Source organism: Ascaphus truei, chromosome 2 (assembly GCF_040206685.1).
Source record: "Ascaphus truei isolate aAscTru1 chromosome 2, aAscTru1.hap1, whole genome shotgun sequence".
NCBI classification, from domain to species: Eukaryota; Metazoa; Chordata; class Amphibia; order Anura; family Ascaphidae; genus Ascaphus; species Ascaphus truei.
The window spans coordinates 368059903-368085706 of NC_134484.1; the positions used below are offsets into that span (position 1 = coordinate 368059903).

The window sequence follows — 25804 nt, forward strand, 5'->3', positions numbered from 1 at the left end:
TTTTTCTGCAGCAATACTGTATGAATTTTTTTTATATTATTTACAGTATATACATGTACCTTCTTATGAAAAACCAAGAAATTCAACCCATATTTTTAATAGTAAACATGATTTCAATTAATAATCTTTCTTGGTTAGATTTAGTAATAACAAATGTATACTGCATTGTGCAAATCGCAACAGCTGCTATATGTTTGCTGTTCTTCAGGTGTTAAGTGTTTGCCAGGCAGATTTTATGCGTGATGACATTTTGTCTTTTTGTGGAAAAGTTACAGTGCATTCAGTTGTTGCTAGGCAACTAAATGTAATCAACAACTACAGTATAATGCCACTGATGTTTGCGCATTAAGGCTTGAGTATACAATTCATAAAAACTGTGCTATAGTTACTTTTACTAGCTCCTCGAGTCCCATAGCTCATTCCTTGAGATGTGTGGTCAGGCCCAAATTCGCTTCCCCTATGTTTTAGATTCCTGTGAACATACCTGAAATATCTGAGAAATAAGCTCATTTGAATATGGAGTATTTAACCAAATAATTTAATATGCAAATGTGGGTGAATAATGTGAACATCACAGTTTCTACTCAGTCATAATCTACTCACTTTTCACATCACCACTTAGATTGTGTCTCCCTTTGCCTAATACAGCATTATAAACTGTTTATTTATTTATTTTTTTTGCAATGGTTCTGCCACATGTTGACATTTGGGAGACTTTAGTAAAAAAAAAAAACCTAGTTTCATGGTCTCTTCCATTTAAGCAAAACAACATTTACACAGAACGCCGAAGTGTGTTTAAAGTTCATCTTCATAGCAGAATATCATGAAGAAGATGTAACACTTTTCCCCATTTTATGATCCAACAGGCATCTTCTGCTTCATCGTTCAATGATAAATGATATTACAAATAGAGTTTTGCTATCTCCAGATTAGGATGACTCTACATTTAAGAATGTAAATTGATGTAATATATTATTGAATGGCGAAGCACCTAAATTATTGGTTTACAACATATATATATATAGATATATATATCTATATATCTATATATATGTAGAGGTATCAGTACCGTGTTAGCCGAGCTTCAATAATCAAAAAATAAATAGATGATACCGTTCTGTGGCTAACGAAATGCTTTTATTTGTGCGAGATTTCGAGATACACTGATCTCTTCTACACATCCACACCGGGGGAAGGACCAGCACAGATAACATTCTAATAGACACTTTTTATAGTATAGCTTTTGCTTGCTTCATTCATTGTAACATCGCCGGAAGAAGAGATCAGTGTATCTCGAAAGCTCGCACAAATAAAAGCATTTCGTTAGCCACAGAACGGTATCATCTATTTATTTTTTGATTATATATATATATATCTATATATATATAAATATATATACACACATACACACACACTACATACTGTATGGAAAATGGAAAATTTTCTGTCAAATTAGGGTTCACTTAATTGAGAATGAACATGGCTGCTCCCTCTTGTGGTACAGAAAGGGAAAGAGAAGGAAGCTGCTATTTGACAATCCTTTTGGGGTTGTCCTGCTATAAATTATTAACATTAATATGATGGTTACTCTGAAGATAGGTCAGGAAAACCTTGTGCAGGCCCTGTACAGGAAAGTAATAAATGTTCCAATGATTGCAACTTGTATTTTCATTCCCTCAAGTTTCAAAAACCACATAACCACCAAACTGATATTGTATAAAACTGAAACTTTCAACTGAATCTGAAATGTGAGATTACATTTTTTTGAGCGTCTGAAAATAAAAGGCTTATATTGAAGGTTTAGGTCAGTGATTTCCAACCTTTTTTTGGTTAAGGAGCCCAAGATTGGTCATCACTTGAATCTGGGTGCAAAGTTCATCTTTCCTGTGTTGCTTTCCAATACTTTCAGGGCAAGCTACCCGTCTATCTGAACAAGCGCCTCACCCCTACCACATGCAGCACTTATCATCTGAGATCTGACTCTAAAAGACTGTTCATGGTCCCAAGGTTCAGCAAAGTATCCGGCCACTCCTCCTTCAATTACGTCAGAACATCCCCTGTTTCTTCCTCCCATCCTACACCTCTTCCTAACTCTCCTCCTGCCTTCCTTGACTCTTTTTCCACTGTCTCAGAGGAGGATGTATCGCTGTTGATCACCTCTTCTCCCTCTACCACTTGCCCTCTTGACCCCATTCCCTCCCATCTCCTAAAACCTCTTGCTCTTACTATAATTCCTACGCTCACACACATTTTTAACTCCTCCCTCTGCTCTGGAACCTTTCCATCCTCCTTCAAACATGCAACAGTCATACCATTACTCAAAAACAGCAAGCTTGACCCTACCTGTCTTTCCAACTATCGACCTGTCTCCCTCCTGCCTTTTGCCTCTAAACTCCTTGAACGTCTTTTATTCTCTCGCTTGCTTCATTTTCTCAACACCTATTCTCTCCTAGACCCTCTACAAACTGGCTTTCGCACTGCTCACTCCACGGAAACAGCCCTCACTAAAATAACTGACGACCTCCATGCTGCCAAAGACAGAGGTCATTACACTCTGCTCATATTACTCGACCTCTCTGCAGCATTTGACACTGTGGACCACCCTCTTCTCCTTCACATTCTCCATACTCTTGGTATTCGGAACAAAGCTCTATCCTGGATCTAATCCTACCTCTCCCATCGTACTTTCAGTGTCTCTTCTGCTCACACCTCCTCCTCCTCCTCTATTGATCTCTCTGTGGGGGGTACCCCAGGGCTCTGTCCTGGGACCTCTTCTCTTTTCCCTGTACACACTCTCTCTAGGTGACCTAATAACATCTTTTGGGTTTAATTATCACCTCTATGCCTACGACACACAAATATACTTTTCAACACCCGACCTTACACCTGCTGTACAAACCAAAGTTTATGAATGTCTCTCTGCTATATCCTGAGGAAGCTGTGGATACAGCGAAACGCATTGAGCCTAGTAGCAGTGCAGTGCAGTGCAGCTGAACCACAGTCTGGCTAGCAGCTTCACCCTTGAGGACACCGTGCCGGCACTGCGATCCCAACACCCCGCTCTGTACCCGCCCCAACCGGAAGTCGTCACTCCGAGGCCCGGACGTGACGTCAGACGCCGTCCACCCGCGACCGGACGAGGGGGCACCTTCGTGGAGCGCTACAGAAGGGATTGGAGTTAACATCTCCCGAGTACCGGCCAGCTGTCACAAGTAAAACCCTATGTGAATGCGATCATTTGTTATATTGTGAGTACCTGTCCTACGTCTTTTTTAATCATAAAGTTTGGTGTTTACTGGTCAACACTATGATCTCCTTTCATTCCTGTATGTATCCTGCTGTCTACACCTGATTGAGAGTTGAAAGTCTTATGGAACATCATCTATCCAGTCCCCTATCAATATTTAACACTGCGTGCTGCAACTGCATTCATCTGACACCACGTTTTGGAGTCTCAGAGAAATATATGATCCTCGCTTTAATATATCTTACATGTTGTGTACCTGATGACATCGCTCCCTTCCTGCCCTGGATCCTCTCTGCTATATCATCCTGGATGGCCCTCCGCCGCCTTAAACTCAACATGGCTAAAACAGTGCTCCTCATACTTCCTCCCAAACCTGGCCCCACTACCTCCTTCCACATTACTGTTGGAACTACGATCATTCACCCAGTAGCCCAAGCACGCTGCCTAGGGGTCCCACTCGACTCCTCTCTCACATTCGCCCCTCACATTCAAAACATTTCTAAAACCTGTCGCTTTTTCCTCCGCAATATAACTAAGATACGCCCTTTCCTCTGTTGCTCGACTGCTAAAACTTGTGACTCAGGCCCTCATTCTCTCCCGTCTTGATTACTGTAACCTCCTGCTGTCCGGCCTTCCTGCCTCTCACCTGTCTCCCCTACAATCTATCCTAAATGCTGCTGCCAGAATCACTCTACTTTTTCCGAGATCTGTCTCAGCATCTCCCCTCATGAAATCCCTCTCCTGGCTTCCGATCAAATCCCGCATCTCACACTCCATTCTTCTCCTCACTTTTAAAGCTTTACACTCTTCTGCCCCTCCTTACATCTCAGCCCTAATTTCTCGTTATGCACCATCCAGACTCTTGCATTCTTCTCAAGGATGTCTTCTTTCTACCCCCTTTGTATCTAAAGCCCTCTCCCACCTTAAACCTTTTTCACTGACTGCCCCACACCTCTGGAATGCCCTTCCCCTCAGTACCCGACTAGCACCCTCTCTATCCACCTTTAAGACCCAGCTTAAGACACACTTGCTTAAAGAAGCATATGAATAGCACTGTGGATATTCTGAACACATGATACATAAAGCTTGGCCCCCTGCAGACGCACTTACCAGAACTCCCTCCTACTGTCTCTGTACGTTCTCCCTACCTACCAATTAGACTGTAAATGCCTCGGGGCAGGGACTCCTCTTCCTTAATGTTACTTTTATGTCTAAAGCACTTATTCCCATGATCTGTTATTTATATTATCTGTTATTTATTTGATTACCACGTATATTACTACTGTGAAGCGCTATGTACATTAATGGCGCTATATAAATAAAGACATACAATACAATACTGTGCACCCCAAAACAGGAACAATCTACCAGAGATTCTCATAGCCACCACCAGTCTAAGTTCTTTCAAAACTAAAGCTGTCTCACATTTTAATGTGGTCTGTAACTGTTACATACTGTACGCCTGTAATATATATTATCTTTAACTGTGCATGTCTTGTATATAATGTATACCCTGTTCACTTATGTAACTACAGTATGTATTTGTATCTATGTATTATTTGTCATCCTAACTCTATGCCCAGGACATACTTGAAAACACGAGGTAACACTCAATGTATTACTTAGTAAAACATTTTATAAACAAATAAAGTGAAATTCTGAGGAACCCCAACCTTTTCTAACATAGTCTGAGATCAGATGCATTGTAAGGATCCCCAACCTTGTCTAATAGCGCATCTGAGATCAGATGCATTGTAAGGAACCCCAACCCTCTTTAATAGTGCGTCTGAGATCAGATTAATTGTAAATTCTTCTGTATTTTGTACAATTTTAAAATCACCTGAAAATTACAAGGAGCCCTTTAGGGATGCCCGGGGAACCCAAGGGTTCCTAGGAACCCTGGTTGAAAAACACTGGTTTAGGTTGTCCCATACTGTAACTACATACACCAAAACATGCAGTCATGAGTACTAAATAGTACAGTTAGGATAAGCACACTTAAAAATATTTGAAAAGATATATTTTCGAATATAGTACTTGGCAACATTTATAGTTGAGATATTTAGTTATATAATTAACTTACATTCCACTTGTATGCTGAGAATGTTAATTTAAAAAATATGTTTTTGTGGAACATAAGGCACAATGTCTTTGTCAGTAGTATGACCTGAGGTAACCCACAGTAAATACAACTGCTCTGTATGTGTTCATTGACTGGAATTCAGGAATGAAAGGTAATTATCACATATAGTATTTGGACGTCTACCCAATGCATGCCTTAGAATATATCTTATTGGCATGATCATTCTATAGGCAGGTTAGCTCAGTTTTCCTTCTATGGAAAGTTATATCAGGTCAAATCAAACTTAGTAAACATGAATGATGAGTTAGGATTTAATGAACAATACTGGAATGAGTGTATGGCTTCCTTGGATACTATGAAAGATGGCCTTTATTACCCACAATATTAATGATACATTTGCCACATGACATGAGCCTTACTTGATGTTAATTGCTTTTACAATAATTGTAATTTTACAATAATCGTATAATTTCATGATTCATCAGATTTGACATTACCTGTAACACTTGTACTTCTAATACTACCCTGAACATGTTATGGTAGCAGTAAATGGTAGAGTCTACACTTGATTTGACATTGTATTTATTTTGACTATACACAGTAATTCAAATACTGTATATTCATATTTTACATATTTGAATGAGCGAGGATACAAAAATAATGGAGTTTTTCTTTTATAGGTATGGAAAGATTGTATCTACAAAAGCAATTCTCGATAAAAACACAAATCAATGCAAAGGTACGTAAAACATTTTCCTTGAACTCTACTGGCTATTTAAAGATTGAATGAGTTAAAACATAAAGTTTATTGGCTGTCCATTAACACCTCACATTTTGGTTCCCTTTTTCAGGGATAGACCGTTTTTGTCTGTACTTGGGGAATGTTCCCTTGGGAACCGAAACGTTGGATATTAATGGACAACTAATAAACTTTATGTTTCAACTTGTGAACTTTATTGGCTAAACCCATATTCCTTTCTTTTTTAGTTTGAACTATAGTCAACAATGGTCAATGATATGGTGCATCCATCACCTAAATCAGTGTATGTTTACTTCTATAATTGTTCTATTTTTTTAAAGATTGAAAGCAACCGGCTCTGGACTAATTGTCTGCTGATTATATAAATATTTATCTGTATGTTTCCAGAACTAGGATGGTGTATCTTCTGACTAATGTGGTTGCTTGGTACATAGGAGACCCCCTTGTTCCAATCGTGTAAAATATGTGTTTATCTTTGCCAGTGCTTCTGCTTAAGGAGTTATTTATCAGTGGTACAGTATCATATTATGGTACACATTGCTTCTGAGAAATCAGAATAAGGTACAGTGTGTTGTAATTCTTACTCTCTTTAGCAAACTCAGAAGGAGAGCTTGTCATATCTCCCACTGCCTCAACCCAAAGCTCTCATATACATTGGACATTTTGATAGGGAATTGTTTTCACAGTTGCTTCCATTGTTTCTTTGTGGGGAGGTATTGTGCAGTTATCATGTATATTCAAGTGCTAATCTCCATCTCACCATTATTATGATTATGGAGGGATGAGAGAAAACTGCTTAGTTTCATGCAGAGTTCACTGCAAACATATTTTATCAAAGGATAGTGTTCACATAGGTATTTGAAGTGTTCTGGTAAGTTAAACAAAAAAATATCAGCTATTCTTGAAGGGAGTAATTGATTAAGGTTTAATAGTGCCGCTTTGGCACTGCCGCATGAAAACTACCATTGACTTGAATGGGATATCCTTGCTGAATCTGCACTCACTCCTTAATAAATTACTCCCAAGTCAGTTACTGCAAGAAAAAAAACAATAAATACTGAAATATTCTAACACAATATTTTATAATTTGTCTCAGTGGGTGGTATAACAGACCATGCAGAAGCAATCTCCCTGTGATACGGTTAGATAAAACAACATTGCTTCCACAAAAAAATGATTATAACTGCTGCAGTGAGCAGGAAGCAATAACCCCATATGGCTTTTAATATAAAACAGATATATGGTTCATTTGAAATAAATCAAACTAGATTTGGAATATATTCTTAAATGTTTTTCTTGGGGGGGGGGGGGGGGGGGGAGGGGGAGGGGTCCTGTAGCTTTTCTGCATATATCTTTTTATCCTAAAATGTGAATGATAATTCCAAAAGTAAGAGTTTAAGATAGAGAGTATGTTTCTTTTGGACCAGTTTGTATTTTACCATCATATTTATTTGGAGCTGACAGAATGAGTAATAGATGCCTTATGGTAAGGGAATGCAAGGGAGTTAAAATGCCAAACATACAGGCACATTTCACTAAACGTGAATTACTATCATCTACATCTGTCCCTACAGACTGTTTAATTATGTGCATGCAGGTTTACTTTCTGTTGAACGAAAAAGTATTGCCATCTATATTCCTTTTTGATCTTCCATTGTGAGCCATAAAGCAAACTGTGCAGCCAGAGTGTCATTATATTTGTCAAACAAAAGATCCTGTAGCTACTGTATCATATATTTACGCTTTAATCTTCAGGCTTGGATGATCCATCCATGACAATGTGCCTTTGTGAACTCCTTTGGTTACATAAGAGTCAGCTTTTAATATGTAGCCTGTAAATTCTATGCACTGAACTGCTGCAAAGTCAATGCTGTACAAAAATACATTATACATTTTTATTATGATTATCTCATTATGAACTAAGTATGGGCAGGTTTGCGAGTTCAAAATCCTTACTTTGCGAACTTCCAAGTTTGTTGAGAAGTTCGAGTCGAAATGTAGAACCCGAGTGCAACTCGAACCAAAACCCTATCCACTATTCTATGTTTTTTCTTTAAATTCTTGACATAAGTGATAACATATGAAATGTGATGCACAAATGTACCAAAATCACAGCATTTAAATAATTATAAAAGCACTATAAAATATAAGGCATTTGACATGTGAAGAATTAAAGTAGCAAAACACGAATAATCCTACAGTATGTTTAAAAAAATCAGTTCTGCAGTATTAGATAATACTGTCTGCATTTTTTAACTCCTAATGCAATTTTTTATGTTTATGATTAGCTGTTGGTCACTACAGCAACCATTTAGAAAGTCATATCTACTTCCTCTTTTGAAACAGACTCTGACACACACCTTTTTTGAGCTCTGCCCTTTTGCAACAAAGTATCACAAAGGGGGTTATGCACTAAGCAGTGATAAGTGCTTTAAGTGAGATAAAAAGTCATTATAGCGTGATATTGCCTGCTGTGAGATTTACAAAGCAGTGATAAGTCTTTTAAGTGAGATAAATGCCTTTATAGCGTGATACTGTCTGCTATGAGATTCACGCCTCCGCACAGTCTGCCCGACCATGGGCGCAGCCTTAGAAGGTGGCCAAACGATTGCCAGCTTAGGTAAGAATGTAGAATTATACATTGTCACATGTTTTACATATAAAAATAAGGAGAATAGAAAAAAAAATAAGGGGAAGGGAATGTAGTATTGCTGCTTGAAATACCATGTATAATTGTTAAGCAGTACTGTGATTGAGAGGTTACAGCAAATATGTTAAGAAAGGTTTTAAATTAGGTACAATAATGGTTTTGTGTTTTGACCCACTATACCATTGTGTTAGCAGACATCCTTCAACTTAAGTATGAGAAAACTAAGGCAAGATTGTTTCTTTAGATGGGTCTCTATGCACATCCTTTGCCTCAGGGAAGACCTGTGAAAAAACTAAACATAAAACTCTTTATGTGATCCATTTCTCACCTCTTTTTGCAGTTCAGAGCGTATTTCTTAAGTATAAAAGTACTATTAAATAGGTCTAAAATTGTTGACACAATAGCTCTATAATATTTAGCATTATATGGTATGTTCTTCATGTCTCTGTAATTAAAAGATCATATTTTTTTTCTCAAAGAGCTCCTCCTGGTAATCACTGTAATTCAATATTGATTGTACTGTATATCTCTGAATATTGTTACCACATATGAACATATTTTCTGGTGCTTTACTAATTATCCTATTGATATACATGTAACGGTAACAGTTTGTGTTAAAGATATGTTCCTAAAAGTCTTTAGGACTGCTAAAAAAACGACAAGAAGACATTTTGCAGTGAAAAAAAAACAGTTGCAAATAATGTCCCAGTGCAAGGCTTGGCCAATGAAATTGCTCTATTCTGATTCATTACATTTTCATATGTACTGTAACTAAAAAAAGTGGATGGCAAAGTAGCTACTAAATTACTTCTCAATGAACAGCCAATTATAAAGCTGTCTTTAGAGTCAACCCAGATGGTCCCTGATAGGTTGGAAACAATCTCCCATTTCCAACAAAGAGGGGTGGAGGGGGGGGGGGATCCTTTGGCTATGGAAAATGCAAGCTTTTGTATATTATGCAATGTTCTAAGTTACTTATAGATAGCTTACAAATATATCGTAAACGTTATTAGACATGCCGTATGTTAAGCTGCTTCATTCATAGCACTCATGGTGTTGACTCATAGGTCTTTGCGGAAGAATGATTGTTTTCATAAGCTTTGTGGTAGATACCTCCTCCTCTCTCTCATGCTTTAAACATCGGAGCACTGGCATTAGCAACCAAATGATGCATAATTTCCTTTGTGTGGTTGTAACATTTCCCAAAAGCAATCTACGTTATAATATCATTATCTGCTGTAATGGTTTGCCAGGATTATCAGAATGGGCTAGAGTAATCTTAAATCAAAATTAAGAAACAGTCAATGTTGACTAAAATGAGCAATAATTATTAAGTCTCATAATAGTCTTAAGCATCATTGTTTTATACTGTATCTACAGTACTGTATGTCTATACTATAACATTTTTATGTGAAAACAAGACAAATAACATAACAATTGTTATTGTTGTTAATATCATCAATTTTTTTTTTTTAAAGCCACAGAAGGTATAACATATTGGCTAATAAGGGTCTGACGTTTTATTATATGGTGATTTTTATCCAAAGTAATATACATCTTACAAAGGTATTGATTATTGTTTATTTTTACATTTAGTACTCTTAACCTCAGGAGGATGTAAATTGGTTTTATGAACCCAGGATATACCAAATGGTTCAGGTTGTCATTTTCTGAAACAGCTCTTTGATTGCCCTGCCAATGCATGAGGAGTATGAAAGGAAGAGAGTTAAACAAAGTAAATAAGTATAAGCATTTCAGCACAACTGTTAAGAGACTGTTGAGTTCATTACTTACAGTAGGTGACTCTGAAAGACAACGGTACAGTACTGCTGATATGGGGCCTTAAATATTGATTTCAAATTACTCTCACATCTTTCAAACTAGAGCATTGAGTAAATCATTACAAAATAATCTCTTTTAGCTGAATTCCCTTGTAGACAATGTTCACTGAAATATGATTTGGGAAAATAAACAATCACCACAGTATAGTCTCTGTATCCTTATGAGGAGAGCATATTACTCAACAATTTAATGTTAATAAAACTCAAAACTGAATAGGATTTTCAAATTACAGCTTTGAAGCACAACATTCCCAGTGTGGTTTATAAAACAAATAATGCGTATATGCCCTCCGGTCTAAGTAAAAACAGATATTTAGCTATTTTTGTGCCACTGTATTGCTGGATTTGACAATTCTTAAAGGAGAGTCTAAAGAAATAGTGCATACTGTATGATGCGAAGACTTTCCAGTCACTTATTTTGCAAATACCTCTGGGCCATTGGCGATTTGCTATATTCTGGCCACAGTGTTTCCCAACCGGGGGTTCCGCGGTACCCTAAGGTTCCGTGAGATAAAGAACAGAGTACCTTTTTGTATTGTTTACAGAACCTTTTTTCTATTTATTTTTATCAATAAGTTTATTTATCTGTTGGAAAGTCTTATAGGCTTATAAGGGCTGTTCTATAGAAAGCACGCTTGCTCTGCCGTGCGCACGCAGCACTTATAATTAGCTGTGGTTAGTCAGCCTTCCTATAATAGGACCGCATGCGCGCACGGCAGTGAGCGTGGAACCGGCCGACAGGGTGAAGTTGGGGAAAATAAAGATTTTGCGCTGCTACCGCCGCTGAAATGTGTGTGTGTGTGTGTGTGTGTATGTATATGTGTGTGTGTGCATGTGTGTACAATGTTAATAAATAATTTATTCTTACCAACGTATTTATTTATTTATTATAAACGTATTTATAACACAATCTACACACAGATACACACACATATACATACATACAGACACAAAAACACACAGTACCTCACTGTGTCGCTCACAGCATACACAAAAAGTGTGCGGCACGTGCACGCGCATTCGCACAGGCACGCGCGCGCGCACGGCCACACACTATATTACGGGCCTAAGGCTTTCTAGTATTTAATGTAGCCATGCTGTAAAATGGACTACAGTCATCTCTCCTGCTGGCAGTAAGGCCTGGTAAGTTATGGGAATGCCAGCAGTAATTATGGAGGTTTGCCGTCAGACCCTGGTGAGGTGCCCTATGTATGGATGGGAGTGGCCACATACTCTGAATCCATAATTAGTGATGTCAGAGTTGTGCCTGCCTCCAGAGGATACATAAGGCACAGCACTGCTCAAACGGTAGGTGTTGCAGAGTTGGTTGTAGTATTGGATGAAGGAGCAAGTCTGAGTACAGACTTGGGAGGAGGCGGCTCACTAGACTGTGACCAGGGACCTGGCACAGGGAATATCTCCCTGAGGGGAGATAGGGAATCCACCAAATTGGGAAGAGATACCTTTCAAAGGGAAGTGCGGTGAGCATGAGCGGCTGAGCACAACCGCTGTGAGGGGCAGCTGGCCCACCTCACTTAAATAAAGATGATCTTGTTCAATCATACCCTCGTGTGTAAGTGTGGAGTGATTACACAGAGGAGTGCACCACAGAGGAGTTGCTCACCAGGACCATCCACAAGTGGACACTGGGATCCTGATGAGGTGGAGGCGCTGCACTGGATATAGGTAGGACTCAAGTACACTACCTCAGCTGCCTGTCTGGGTTGGCAATCCCCACACAACATCATGCGGGGGACTCAGGAGTCCTGTTGCCAACAGGTGCACCACCAGACACTACCATGTAATGGGGACTGGTTAGACCACAGGGGCCAATGTGAGATTGGGTGGGTCAGGCTAGGCCAGAAAATCCGTTACATTAGTATTATAGGATTTTCTTTTTTGTTAATAAACGAGCATCTATAAATTGAAAACACACAAAAAAGACTGACAAGATCCCTATATTAAGCACTCACAATAAGCCTGTAATAACTAAATCAAAAAAGAAAACAAAAAACCTGCAACCATGAGCCAGCAGGGAAAATGCGTCAAAGATTTTAATAAGAAGCAGTGAAACACACTAACATAAAAACATACATAAACTAATGGTAACCTAACAAAAAATAACAAGCAAGAAACGATATGAGTATATATCAACACATGCTAAGTAAAAACTGAACTAATGAGCCAAAAAACATCTCAGTAAATATCCAATAAATAAATGGAAAGATACAAATCAGCCAAAAAAGAACAGACACCCCTTAATAATCCTAACTACCAGAAAATAAGGAAGAAGAAAAGCTAAATACTAAACTCCTAAACTAATATTCAAATCAAGAAAAACTGGTAGAAACAGAAGAAAAATATAAATTACAATAAACTTATATACTAAAAATATAGTACACAGAAAAAATATATGTAACCAAGGAGGAGACACAGGGGAAAAAAAGATGGAAAAAAACCTCATACCCTGAACAAACATAGCATGAGAAAAATAGTAAACATATCCATGAACAAATGAAGGTGCATGAGAGGATCCACAAAAAATACTGATGGCAACAAGTGCTAAATTGAATGTGGAAAAAACAGTCCCATAAAGATAAAACCCCTAATGACAAGCAGGGAAATTCTCAGCTCCTAATGGAGATGATGAGTCCATAGGAATCCTGATGCACTAAGCTCCGTAAAGTGTTTTTAAGAGCGGAAAGTGCTTAGCGAACGTGAAATTCCGCTCAGCGCGATTCACAGAGCAGCGCTAACAGGCACTTTCCGTTCTTAAACTGCCTTTTTTCCTGAATATTTTCTAAGTCCCACCAAACCCGTACGATCAGCTAAATAAGCTGATTTCTGCCATTCTGTGGGCTTCTCTAAGCTACGCTAAGAGACCATTCTTTAAAAACCTACCGAACAAAAACACTCTCACTGCACACTGCACAGCACACAACACTCCCCCTCCCTACCTTTGGTGTCGGCTGCTGAGATCGGAGCAGAGCTGGCATCAGGAGGAGGAGGGGGGTGTCGGGAGGGGGGGGGGGTGTGGATGCCGGTAGGGGGGTGAGTGAGGAGCAGGCTGGGACTCGGAGGGCCGCGTGGGCTAGGCCCAAAACTGATTATGCCGTAGAGGGTGGGCGCGGAGGACCGGTAGGTGTGGGGGCCTCGGGGGGGGGAGGAAGTGGATGCCGATGGAGGGGGATGGATGCCGGTGGTGGGGGAGGAGGTAAGGAGCAGGCTGCAGCTGGACTCGGAGGGCCGCTGCTGGGGGACGTGTAGGGCTTCCGGCCACCTCTTTCCTCCCTCCCTCCTTCCTCCCTCCCTCCAGATCGGGCGCGCGGTGGCCATTTTTTTTTAAAATTAGCGCAACCCCTGTTCTAGCGCGGTCGGATCGGGTGGTCCCCGAGGGCCTCGCTATAACGGGGTTAAGCTTTACATATAAATTACATTAAACACAGTAAATACATATTACACTTAACTTTTACAGGAACCCACGATGAAGGCTCTCTTCATCCTCATCTTCATCCTGCCCATGTCCCTCCGGTGCTGCAAAACAAATACAAGAATAAAAATAGCCCCTAACCCCTTAATCACCTTAGCGGTCATTAACCGCTACAGTCATTAAGGGGTAACCCACCCTCACCCACCACTCGGGAGGCCTAAATACCTTCCCCCACTACCCATCCCGTGAGGCCTAACCACCCTCACCCACTAACACAGGTGGGAGGCCTACCCACATACCCTTGGGGACAATAGCCCCTTCCCCCACCCCCAGTACCCACAAGAAAAACAATACACAGCCCCACAATAAACATCATTATATTTATTCTTTACATAACCTACCCCCTGTGCCCCCCCATAAATACATGATTTATTATTTTACATACAGGGTTAATACCCCAGGCCCACGGGAGTCCCCGGTGGGCCTGACGGGTCACCTCACAGACCTCACAGTAGCCCAGCACAATGCTTCAAACAGGGTCTGGAGGCCTATGGGTGGTCCCCGCCAGGTGCCTTGGTGCACCAGGTGGTCTCCGCGGGTCACCGTGGGCCACAATGGGGTCCCCACGGGTAGGCCCACGGCTTTCTAGGGGGCCCCGGGTCAGACCCACAGGTGTCTGAGAGGCCTCGGGTGGTTCCCACCGGGGTCTGGGACCCTCGGGTGGTCCCTACAGGTCTGCGGTGCCCCCACAGATGTGTGGCCACCGGTTCTTCCCCGCAGGTGTCCCCCATGGACCAGGCAGCCTGGTACCCGTGAGAAGCCCGAGGAGACCGCAGGTGGTCTCCATTGGTACCCCGCAGACCAAAAGGAACCAACCCTGTATGTAAAAAAAATAAACCTGACCTATACACTGGCGACACACTTTATTCGAGCTTGGCTAGTCCCACGAATTCGGGTATACCCGGGTGTATTGAGGTTTGTGACTGTTTTCTGCCCGAGTGCATTGGGTTATTTTCCAGGCAGGGATTGAAGCATTTTATGCCCGCTGGCTGCAATACTACACAGTATATATATATATATACTGCATTACAATTCATGAATTTATGCCATCTGGTAGACACGCGAAGCATTGCAGCCTATTAAATCCTAATCATTATCATTTAACAGATCAGCCGCCCGTCAGCCAGGCATGAACCCAGGCTGGGAAGGCAAACACAACGGGGCTTGTCAGAGGTGAGGAGCGGCGCATTCCAGGTATCTGCCAGGTACATACTGGGTATTTGCTCGAATAAAGTGTGTCGGTGCAGTACATTAAATACATCAATCACCCCCACCCAACCCACCCACCCCCAACACATACAGTACAATATTGTGCAAAATAACTATTATCCAGATAGGGATAATAGATTATTTGCCCATTATTAAACACATTAACTAGCATAATAAAATAAATAAAGTTCTTCTGACCTCATCAATAAGAAGCCCCCTCGACAGCAAATTCCGTGTCCTCCGTTGCCAACAAAATACATAGCCAATACATTGCAATTACATTCTGATATCAATGAACCCCTTAATCACCTAATCGGATTTTTTTTTTTTTTTTACAGGTGATATATTTTTTTTTATTACAGATCATTTCTTGCCACTGTATGTATGTATGTCTCGATCGATATATACATACAGGGTAAGAAATGATTTGGTAGGAAATGCTTGTTTTGCTGTCTTTAAAATGTTTTTGTCTATGCTGCTATCCATAAATGTGTGTGTAATGTATTTTGGAATTAGATAGATGTTATTTTTGGTGTTGTATGTTGTACTTTAGGTCATGGTGAGGCTTGCTTTTGTATATTGTATTCTTTTTGGTACTTATATTTTGTCTGATGGTAACTTGTTTTGTTTAACGATTGATATAGTTAATTGTGTAATTGTTATGGATGGTATTTTAATTGTTTTGGGATTTGATTAATGAATGCTAATTGATTTCTGTTGACTTGCTTGGTTTAAATACAGTAGTATACTTGTTTGGATTTAATGGTATTTTGTTTGGAAAATTTTATTGTTAACATTGATTGGCTGAGTGTACATGGTGCATAGATTTTATGCATCATGTATACAATGTAAATTCAATGTTTTGATTGGCATTTGATGCTTTTGATTGGAAGATGAGATTGATTTTTTTAGGAAATAGGATTTTAGTTTACTGTGGCTGATATGGAGAAGTGGTATTTTTATTAGAGCATGTTTTTGTTAACCCTTAAACATTTCTTTGTATATTGGTGTTATATATGTATATATGTATATATATATATATATATATATATATATATATATATATATATATATATATATATATATATATATATATATATATATATATATAACCCACTGTACAAATGAATGGGGACAGGGTGGGTGACCGGATGCCCATCATTGCCAGGGGGTAAGTAGAACATAATTTATTTATGCTGATTTATGTGTTTAATAATGGGCAAATAATCTATTATCAATATGTGGAGAATAGTTATTTTGCCCATTATTGTATTGTATGTGTTAGGGGGCAGGGGGATGTGTGTTGTATATTGCTATGTTTATTGGGGGCAATTGTCCCCAATAAACATGGTATTGTGCCATAACCCCTTCATTGCCTTAGCGGTTACCCGCTAAGGTAATGAAGCTGCTTTAATGTATTTTTATTAATAGTGTGCGGGAGCAGGGGGTCCCCTGAGCAGAACCGCATTGATTTCTGCCTCAGAGACCCCCTGCTTCCCGAGTTACAGGCCCCGGTTTGGGGCATCGGTGCCAGTGTCGCCGCCATGTTTATAGCATCCACGTCGCATATGGGACGCTATAAAGATGGCGGCGAAACTGTCACCGATGCCCCATACCTTGCCCTGTAACTCGGGAAACAGGGTGTCTCTGAGGCAGGGTTGTGTAGAAAGCCAGTGCATCAGAAAAAACAAGTCCTGCTTGGCATAATAAACTGAGGTTTAGGATAAACTCCTTCAATGTAAGCATATAGCATAACAAAGCCCTAATAGGGTTAGGGGACTAGTACCTAATGCGGCACCATAAATAAATAGTACAGACCAACGTCCCATATATCAGAGAAAAAAGGGGTACAGTGACCCACAAAGTGAACTCACTCAGTTTCTCCTGGAGTATCCAATCTCAGAATCTTCATAGGCGTGCAATCTCCCAGGTGATGGCAGGAACAAGTAGAAAAATAAGGCAGTGCACTGCCCAAAGTAACAGAAGGAGGCTCACGGTTTTAAGCAACAAAAAATAGATTTATTACATAAAAAGTGGACAAAAGGTTCCCCCCTAGGCCACAGCAGGTGGACCCCTGCTGTGGCCTAGGGGGGGCCCTTTAGTCTACTTTTTATGTAATAAATCTATTTTTGTTGCTTAAAACTGTGAGCCTCCTTCTGTTACTTTGGGCAGTGCACTGCCTTATTTTTCTACTTGTCTCTGAGGCAGAAATCAATGCGGTTCAGCTCAGGGGTCCCCCTGCTCCGGCAGACTATTATTAAAATGTACATTAATGCAGCTTCATTACCATTGCAGATAGCTGCTACGGTAAGGAATTATTGTTTATTGATATGTGTGTTTTGACAGTAGTGTAGATGTGTAGGGGGTCTCCTGAGCTGAACCGCATTGGTTTCAGCCTCAGGGGCCCCCTACTTCAGGAGATACAGGCCCCTTTATGGGGTGCCGGTATCTATGCCCTGCAGAATGTAAATAACCCGGTCACGTGACGGGGGAGCTTGAAAGTGCAGGGGATACCGGCACCCCATAACAGGGCCTGTATCTCCTGAAGTAGGGGGCCCCCGGAGCTGAAACCGATGCGGTTCAGCTCTGGAGACACCCTGCTCATGTACACTATTAATAAAATGTATTTATTTAGTGTCCGATCGCCTGTAACAGCCTTGCATGGAGATTCCAAATCTCCATGCAAATGTTACAAGCGGCTTTTTTTCTATCAGCTAGCGTACGTAAAGTTTAAGAACGCTAGCAGGGGGAAAAAAGCAACCCGTACGCTGTGGCTGTTTTGAGCCCGTACGTTAGAAAATGGGATCAAGGCCTTAGTGAATCGCGCCTTCGGCTTCACTTTTTATCGGGTGGGTTATTTTTTTCCAGCCTGGCGGATAATCACGGAGCTTAGTGCATAGCCCCCATAGTGTAATATATTCAATTATATTGAAAAGAAGTGAAGATGAAAAATGTGCACTTACATCAATACTTAAAAATATGGGCAATACATAAATTCAGGCACATGTTAATCGGCACATCGGCGGCTGCTGGTGACATGTATGGGGAGCCTTGCTGATTACTGCTTTTGGTAACGTGCCTGAATTCATGTATTGCCCATATTTTTAAGTATAGATGTACTTACAAATTTTTCACCTTCACTTCATTTCAATATAATTGAATAAATTACACTTTGGGAATATAATTGAATATATTACACTATGAGAATATAATTGAATATATTACACTATGAGTTGGCCATGTTATTTTTCTCTTTTTTTCACTATTTTCCCTTTTGTGTCTGCCTCTATCCTGGTACATTATTTAATACAGTTTGCTGTTATTAGCTCTGTATCATTGCTTTTGCTATGTATTCCTCTCTGTATAGATAGGGGTGTATGTATGAAGGCAATTATGGAGCAAAACGAAGCATTTTCATCCTGCAACTATGTATCAAAAATGTTTGCTCCAATTTGTCCCGTCTGCCCTATTTTATACTTTGGGGAGGAGTTTCATGGTGCACAGATTACCATCTATCTGCACCACTATTCTTGTCTTTTATTTGCCCCTCAAAATTCTTCCCTTTTGAACTTGAATAAGTCTAACATACTGTATCAAATATAAGAAATTATTCTAATGTATGTCACAGCTCTGCTCCAAAAAACAGCAGTGCATCAAACCACACTTTCCTCTACACTGATTAATAATTTAAACCCTATGTATGTATTTTAATACTTCCCTAGGAGTAAAAAATAAGTATTTAATACTTTTGCTTCTGCACAGACCTAATGTTTTTAATACACTGCTCAATGATAAAATTGCCTGGCAGCAGTGAAATGGTTAATGCAGATTGCTAGAATGAAATTGTCGATAGCAATTACCACAAGGACGTTATTCCTCAATGAGCCGAGGACCACAGGAAATGACTGAAATGTTTCAAATCTTATCTCCTCTGTGGAAGATATTTGTGCAGCTGAAGAGAACCATTCCAAATGGCACCCAGCCACACATTTTAGGAAACAATAGATTTAGATATCAAATATAAAAATAGACAGAATTCTCAGTTTAAAGCGTCAAGCTGAATGATTAATGTATGAGTACAAGACTATGATATTTTCTGGGTGATGGACCTGGCAGTTGCATGTTTTGTTAAAACCCTCATTAAAATGTACTTAATAATCGTATATATACATGTGTGTAGTGTGTGCATATTAATTAATATATATATATATATATATATATATATACATACATACATACATACATACATACATACATACATACAGTACATACATACAGTACATACAGTACATACAGTACATACAGTACATACATACATACAGTACATACATACATACATACATACAGTACATACATACACACAGTACATACATACAGTACATACATACATACAGGGTAAGACTGGGCCATCTAGGGCCCACCAGGGAATCTGGCTATTGTGCTCATATTTTGTAATATTGTCTGGCTGATAGAAGCTGCAAAATCAGCTAATCACCTACTGTTCATCAGACCAAATCCAAATATTGGATCTGTACTGTTTATACAAATGATATTTCTTAAAAATATCCAAACTGTGGATGTTTAATGAATCTTCCTCAGATGAAATCTCTTCATTACTCCCTGCATTGCCGATGCCCTTGTTTCATTTTTTTCAATTTTTCTCTAGTAAATAGCTTTTACCTGATAAGTGAAGGTTACATTTTAGTAACATTTTCTACCATCTTGAGTGCATTAAAAAAAAAATAGGGCCGGCCATAGAACAAGGTGGTTGTCCTGGGTCTGGCACTTTTGGGGGCCCCCGCCTCCCTCCTCCTATTGGTGCCGGATCCAACTTCTGCCCAATCGGAGGGGGGCTGGAGAGTCGCAGGACCTCTCCCCCCCTCCACCCCTCTAAGGTGTGTGCGTGTGTGAAGTCATGACGTTGCAACACGGCTGAAAGAGGGCCGCTCTTCACGAAATCACCCAGGCTGGCAGGTAAGTACCCTCACTACTTCAACTGGATGGTGCCCGTTTGCCAGCGTGCCCCCTTGAGGCCCACAAATGCCAAGGCTGGCCCAGTGATCTAATGATACGTTCATGTAAGAAGAAAATAATTCTCTTTGCTTTACACTTTCTCTAATATTGCCTGGAGTATATAAACCCCTTGGCGTATTATTCATGGAACCTCACGTATATAGTAAGCTCCAAATTCTTATACTGTAGCTCCAGTACTAATAGGGTTAAACTTGTTATTGGTCCTGACAACCCTGTAATGTTACTTGTGCGTTTTTACAATATCAAAGTTTGCTGTCAATTTTGTAATAGAGTTTGTTTCCCATTGAAAATAACAATATTTTTTAGTTGACCAGAGAAATCCTTTGATACATTTCCCCCTACTTTTTTGTCTGCATCAGAGGTTTCTTTTATACAATAAATATTGTCCGGTTATATAAAAATGTAAGATTTATGAATACATTACTTTATTTGACAACAGCAGAAAAACAGAGTACAAGTAACCTACAGTATATACTGTAGCATCAGATGAAGACATAGTTGCCCCAGTGGATTGTAGTTAACAAACATTTGGAATATATTGGAAAGATTCTCAGGAGACTTATAGACCACAAATTATGGATGTTGCTGGAAACCTAGCAATGTGTAATATGCAATCATTTTATTATATGCATAACACTATAATACCTACATTTATCCTAGTATTTAAATATGACATGTTTTTTTTTTTTTTTTAAATCTAATCCCTTGGCTGTTGCATTTTCATTTTCAATGCTGTTGCAAAAATTGTCTTTTTCAATTCTAAAATTATTTGTTAATAGTAAATTGCTGCATTTTGTATCACCTTATGGCCCCATGCAAGTGAATGGGCTCTAAAAGGCAATACTTACTAAGCTACGTTACTCCATAAAGCTCTTTCCGGGCCATAATACACTGTATGGCCGATTTACTTAAATTGGCAGTATGGTCCCAGATTTACTAAACCGTGCTGGAAAGTTTCTTAAAAAAAAAATGTATAATGTTATTTTAAAGAGTTCATCATTATTGTGTACTTTTTAAAGAACAGGTTCTTCTAGGTATTGCCTTTTTAATGGCATGGTCACCAATCTGTACAATCCCATGCGTTTCAGCGTATGTAACAAACGTTGACTCTACACTTCTTTCACTTTCACATTGTTGTTTCAATATTATTCTGTTTGATGCAAAAGAAAAAGCAAAACGCAGGATTTTGCGTAATGAGCCACCTTAAAATGAACAGGCTTCAGCGAGATTTATGTATCAAGGCCAAAGTTAAGCAATTCTCGGTGGGGCAAACAACTGTACCAAATGTATCAAAGAAAAATAATTCTATTTTTCTTTGATAAATACATGGAAGATATTTTGCCCCAATATTGCACCACATTTGCCTTAAAGCAGCAATACAGGCTTTATTTAAAAAATATATATTGTCATGGGAGACCAGGACTTTTAACACTTTTATACCGGGATCATTCACTACGCAAAACAAGATAGTGGAATAAAATGGAGTTTATTCTGGTAAACCCGCATACACACAATATACAAAATACAGACGAAATACACACTTGCTGGGGGTGAAAACTAGGCTCAAATAGGTGCAGAGCGCCTGCTTTGGAAGGCTTATCCTGACCGGGATATCCACCCGGGCTTCCTGGTCCTCTTTTCGGCTAAAAACCTTAGCCGTGACCGCTACGTTCTAAAACGAGAACTTGGACCTCGCGTCTGACAGCCTCAGCTAGACAGGCTTTCTTAGCTCCAAAAAGGAAGCCGGCTGCTCTGCTATTTACAATAGTGCAACTTTGAAAAGCCTGCCTTTGCATCACCAGCCCAAGTCACAGGATCATCTGGTTCTCTGACTGGAGCATCTCCTTACATACCTTCCACTATTCTATCCTCAGTATGGAAGAAGGAGGAGCGACCAATCAGAGCATGGTAATTCCCTTCCACTAGCCAATAGGAATAGGGGCTCATCCTTTGACTGATGTCAAAGGAGGAGGCGTGCCAAGCCGGCTCGAAAAGCCATGTGGGTGGGAAATTCAAATTAGCCAATGGGAACTGTGCCTACCAACTGTATCTCCCCCAGCTAACTCATTGCCAACCACTCAAAAGGTATCTCCACAGGGTGCCCTTTGTTCTCCAGACCTGGCAAATCACCCTTCCTCGCCCACCAAACGGTTTTGCCACCTTTGGACATTCTCCCTCCTTTGAACCCTGATGTCTCTCCAGACACCCAGCACCGATGTGGATGCCCAGGCTGACTGAATAGACATTTATAGAAAATCCACCAAACATGATTAAACATATTTTAATACATAGTATAACTTGGGGAGACCCATACCTGCGAGGGAAATTTGTCTGGGATATCTGGGCTCAAAAACCAGGAATCAGGGGGACACTGGCTAGCCCTGGTGTAATTAAACCTGTGTACCAGCAAATCATGCCTGCACTCCGGGGAGAATTATGGAACTACCAGAAACTTTGGCCCCCGAACTCCTGCAAACAAAATAACTGCAGTTCTTCCCAAATATCCCACCAAAGACTTACACTCCTGAAGTTTTAGGACTCTGGGACAAAGGGAACAGAAAAGTGGAAAAGCAGGGGTCACTTTAACTTTTGCATGTTACATTACATGGTTCCTGGCTTATGATGCTATGTAGCTGCCAGGGACCCACGGTTTTCAGGGGTAACCAGATGGGCTTAACCTTTATTGTATAGCCTGGCTACCCACTACCATCACATATACAGTAGAGGCAACGTTTATTCTAACATTTGCCGTAAACTAGCCGGGTTACATTCTGGGTATGTGATGGGTATGTTCTGGGCTTGTTTGAGGCACGTTTAAGGCATTTCTGCATTGACTAACGAACCATAGGATTAACACAGCAGGGATCCCTGGCAGTCCAATTCAGGTTGAATGGGACTGCCAGGGACTCCCGCTGTTAATCTGATAGGCCATTAATCAATGCAGAAATGCTGGGGCTAGTTTAAGGAAAGTTTAAGGCATGTATTCAGAATGTACCTGGGTGTTTCCTGGTTTTTTTGGGGAATTGCCACTGGTTTTTGTTCGAATAAGAGTTGCCTCTACTATATTAATTTGTTTTTATTACAGGATTGAAGCAGGGGTCTCTGGAGCTGAACTGGGTTAATCTCAGCTCCGAGGACCTCCTGCTTCCAGAGATATTTACCACCGTAGGGGGTGCTGCTATCTCTTTTTAGTTAAATGTCCTGGTCACGTGGGTCAATAGGAAACCGCACCAGATGACATCACAGTTTCTATTGGCCCGCATGATGCAGGACATTTAAATGCTGACATTATGTGAGGCAAGCTCCAAAACATCCGATTGTGATTGCATGCCAGTCAAGGGAAGTTCTCACTTTGAAGCTTATAGAATAAGTCCGTTAGTGCTAAATTAACTGAAGGTCAATATTGAAACAAATTGGTGATATTAGAGGACATTACCAACTTTTTGCAACAACCTTTTCACTAAACCCATATCACCAACAGTAAAGCAGTGATAAGAGGGTTTGCATTGCTGTGATATTCTTGAGTATGCAAATGAGGAATTGTTACAAGATTACTGATTCACATTATTTTCACTAGGCTCTGATACTTGGCGATATTGGGCTGCCTCCAAGAAGTAGTACAGATTTGTATCTCCTACCCCAGACTGGCATTAGGTCTATCTTGACTAAGTATATAATAGTCACTATGTACATGATAACACTACAGTAGAACCCTAGATAACCTAGAAAAGGTGATAACCATATTTAAACACAAATTACTTCTTTTTTTTTTAATGAACCTCTTAGTCTACAGAGGTTAATACAGAGGTTAATACAGTCCTTATTCTTACTAACATGACCCTTCCTTAGGGTCCTATAAAGCTTCGCACCTCCATGATTGACAGATCACTGTGGCTTACAAATCACATCATATGCAATACATTACACCCACATGTAACTAAAGGGTTCACAATTGACCCTAAAAGCCACATGTTGTAATATCCCACCACCTCAAAAAAAAACAACACAACAAAACCAATTAGTAAAAACATCCTCAGCCAAACAATGTGGCCCAATTCATACATCTTCACCTCTTGCAAGCCCTAAAAATAAAAAAAATGAAAACTTACAAGAAACCACAAATCTTCAGCCTCCAATGTAGCCTAAACCTCATCAATCCATGTACATCATTGTCCTGGCATGAGCCATCCTCAATGTTAATTGCAGAAATGGATCCTCTGTTGCTTGAAGGTCAATAATCTGTCTTCATTTCTTCAATCTTCTTTATTCTTTTTCATACGGGAGGTATTGCTCCCTCAGGTCCTTGTTTCTAACTGTTGTGAATGTGACTGGGCAAGGGTTTTATAGTGGCCTCCACTCCTTGCTTCTCAAAGGAATGGTAACAAGTGGTACTTTAAAATGTAATGTAATATTGTGCAGTATTGTTAATGTATTTAATTTTTAACATATCGCATATAATGAATTTAACCCTTTGGCACTTGTAAACAAATGACAATGCTTTGCAATCCACTATAGCTGGGTCACATTAGTGATAGAGATGTAAGATTAGGGACTGTATTACCTTTGCAGTGTGTGTGTGTGTGTGTGTGTGTGTGTGTACAGTTAGGTCCGGAAATAATTGGACACTGACACAATTTTCATAATTTTGGCTCTGTACGCCACCACAATGGATTTGAAATGATGAAATGAAACAACCGTGATGCAAAAGAAGTGCAGACTTTCAGCTTTAATTCAAGGGGTTGCATAAAAATATCGTATGAAACATTTAGGAATTGCAACCATTTTCATACACAGTCCCCTTATTTCAGGGGCTCAAATGTAATTGGACAAATTAACACAATCATAAATAAAATGTTCATTTTTAATACTTTGTCGAGAATCCTTTGCAGGCAGTCTGGAACGCATGGACATCACCAAACGCTGGGTTTTCTCCTTTGTGATGCTTTGCCAGGCCTTTACTGCAGCTGTCTTCAGTTGTTGTTTGTTCGTGTTTCTTTCTGCCTTATGTTTTGTCTTCAGCAAGTGCAATGCATGCTCGATCGGGTTGAGATCAGGTGATTGACTTGGCCATTGCAGAATATTCCACTTCTTTGCCTTAAAAAACTCCTGGGTTGCTTTCGCAGTATGTTTTGGGTCATTGTCCATCTGTAAAGTGAAGCGCCGTCCAATCAATTTTGCTGAATTTGGCTGAATCTGAGCAGACAATATATCCCTATATACTTCAGAATTCATCCTGCTGCTTCTGTCTTCTGTCACATCATCAATAAACACTAGTGACCCAGTGCCATTGTAAGCCATGCATGCCCATGCCATCACACTGCCTCCACCATGTTTTACAGATGATGTGGTATGCTTCCCATCATTCTGGTACAGGTTGATCTTAGTTTCATCTGTCCAAAGAATGCTGTTCCAGACCTGGGCTGGCTTTTTTTAGATATTGTTTGGCAACGTCTAATCTGGCCTTTCTATTCTTGAGGCTTATGAATGGCT

General features: G+C 39.9%; 1 protein-coding gene across 5 annotated transcripts in view; it reads left to right on the plus strand.

The window, feature by feature from the left end:
* RBMS3 (RNA binding motif single stranded interacting protein 3) overlaps positions 1 to 25804 on the plus strand; it is a 713484-nt gene that overhangs the window by 194621 nt on the left and 493059 nt on the right. For all 5 annotated transcript variants that reach the window (XM_075587011.1, XM_075587010.1, XM_075587012.1 and 2 more), the window contains one exon: positions 6011 to 6069. In XM_075587011.1, the coding sequence (XP_075443126.1) occupies positions 6011 to 6069 (59 nt within the window). The remainder of the gene's footprint in view (positions 1 to 6010; positions 6070 to 25804) is intronic.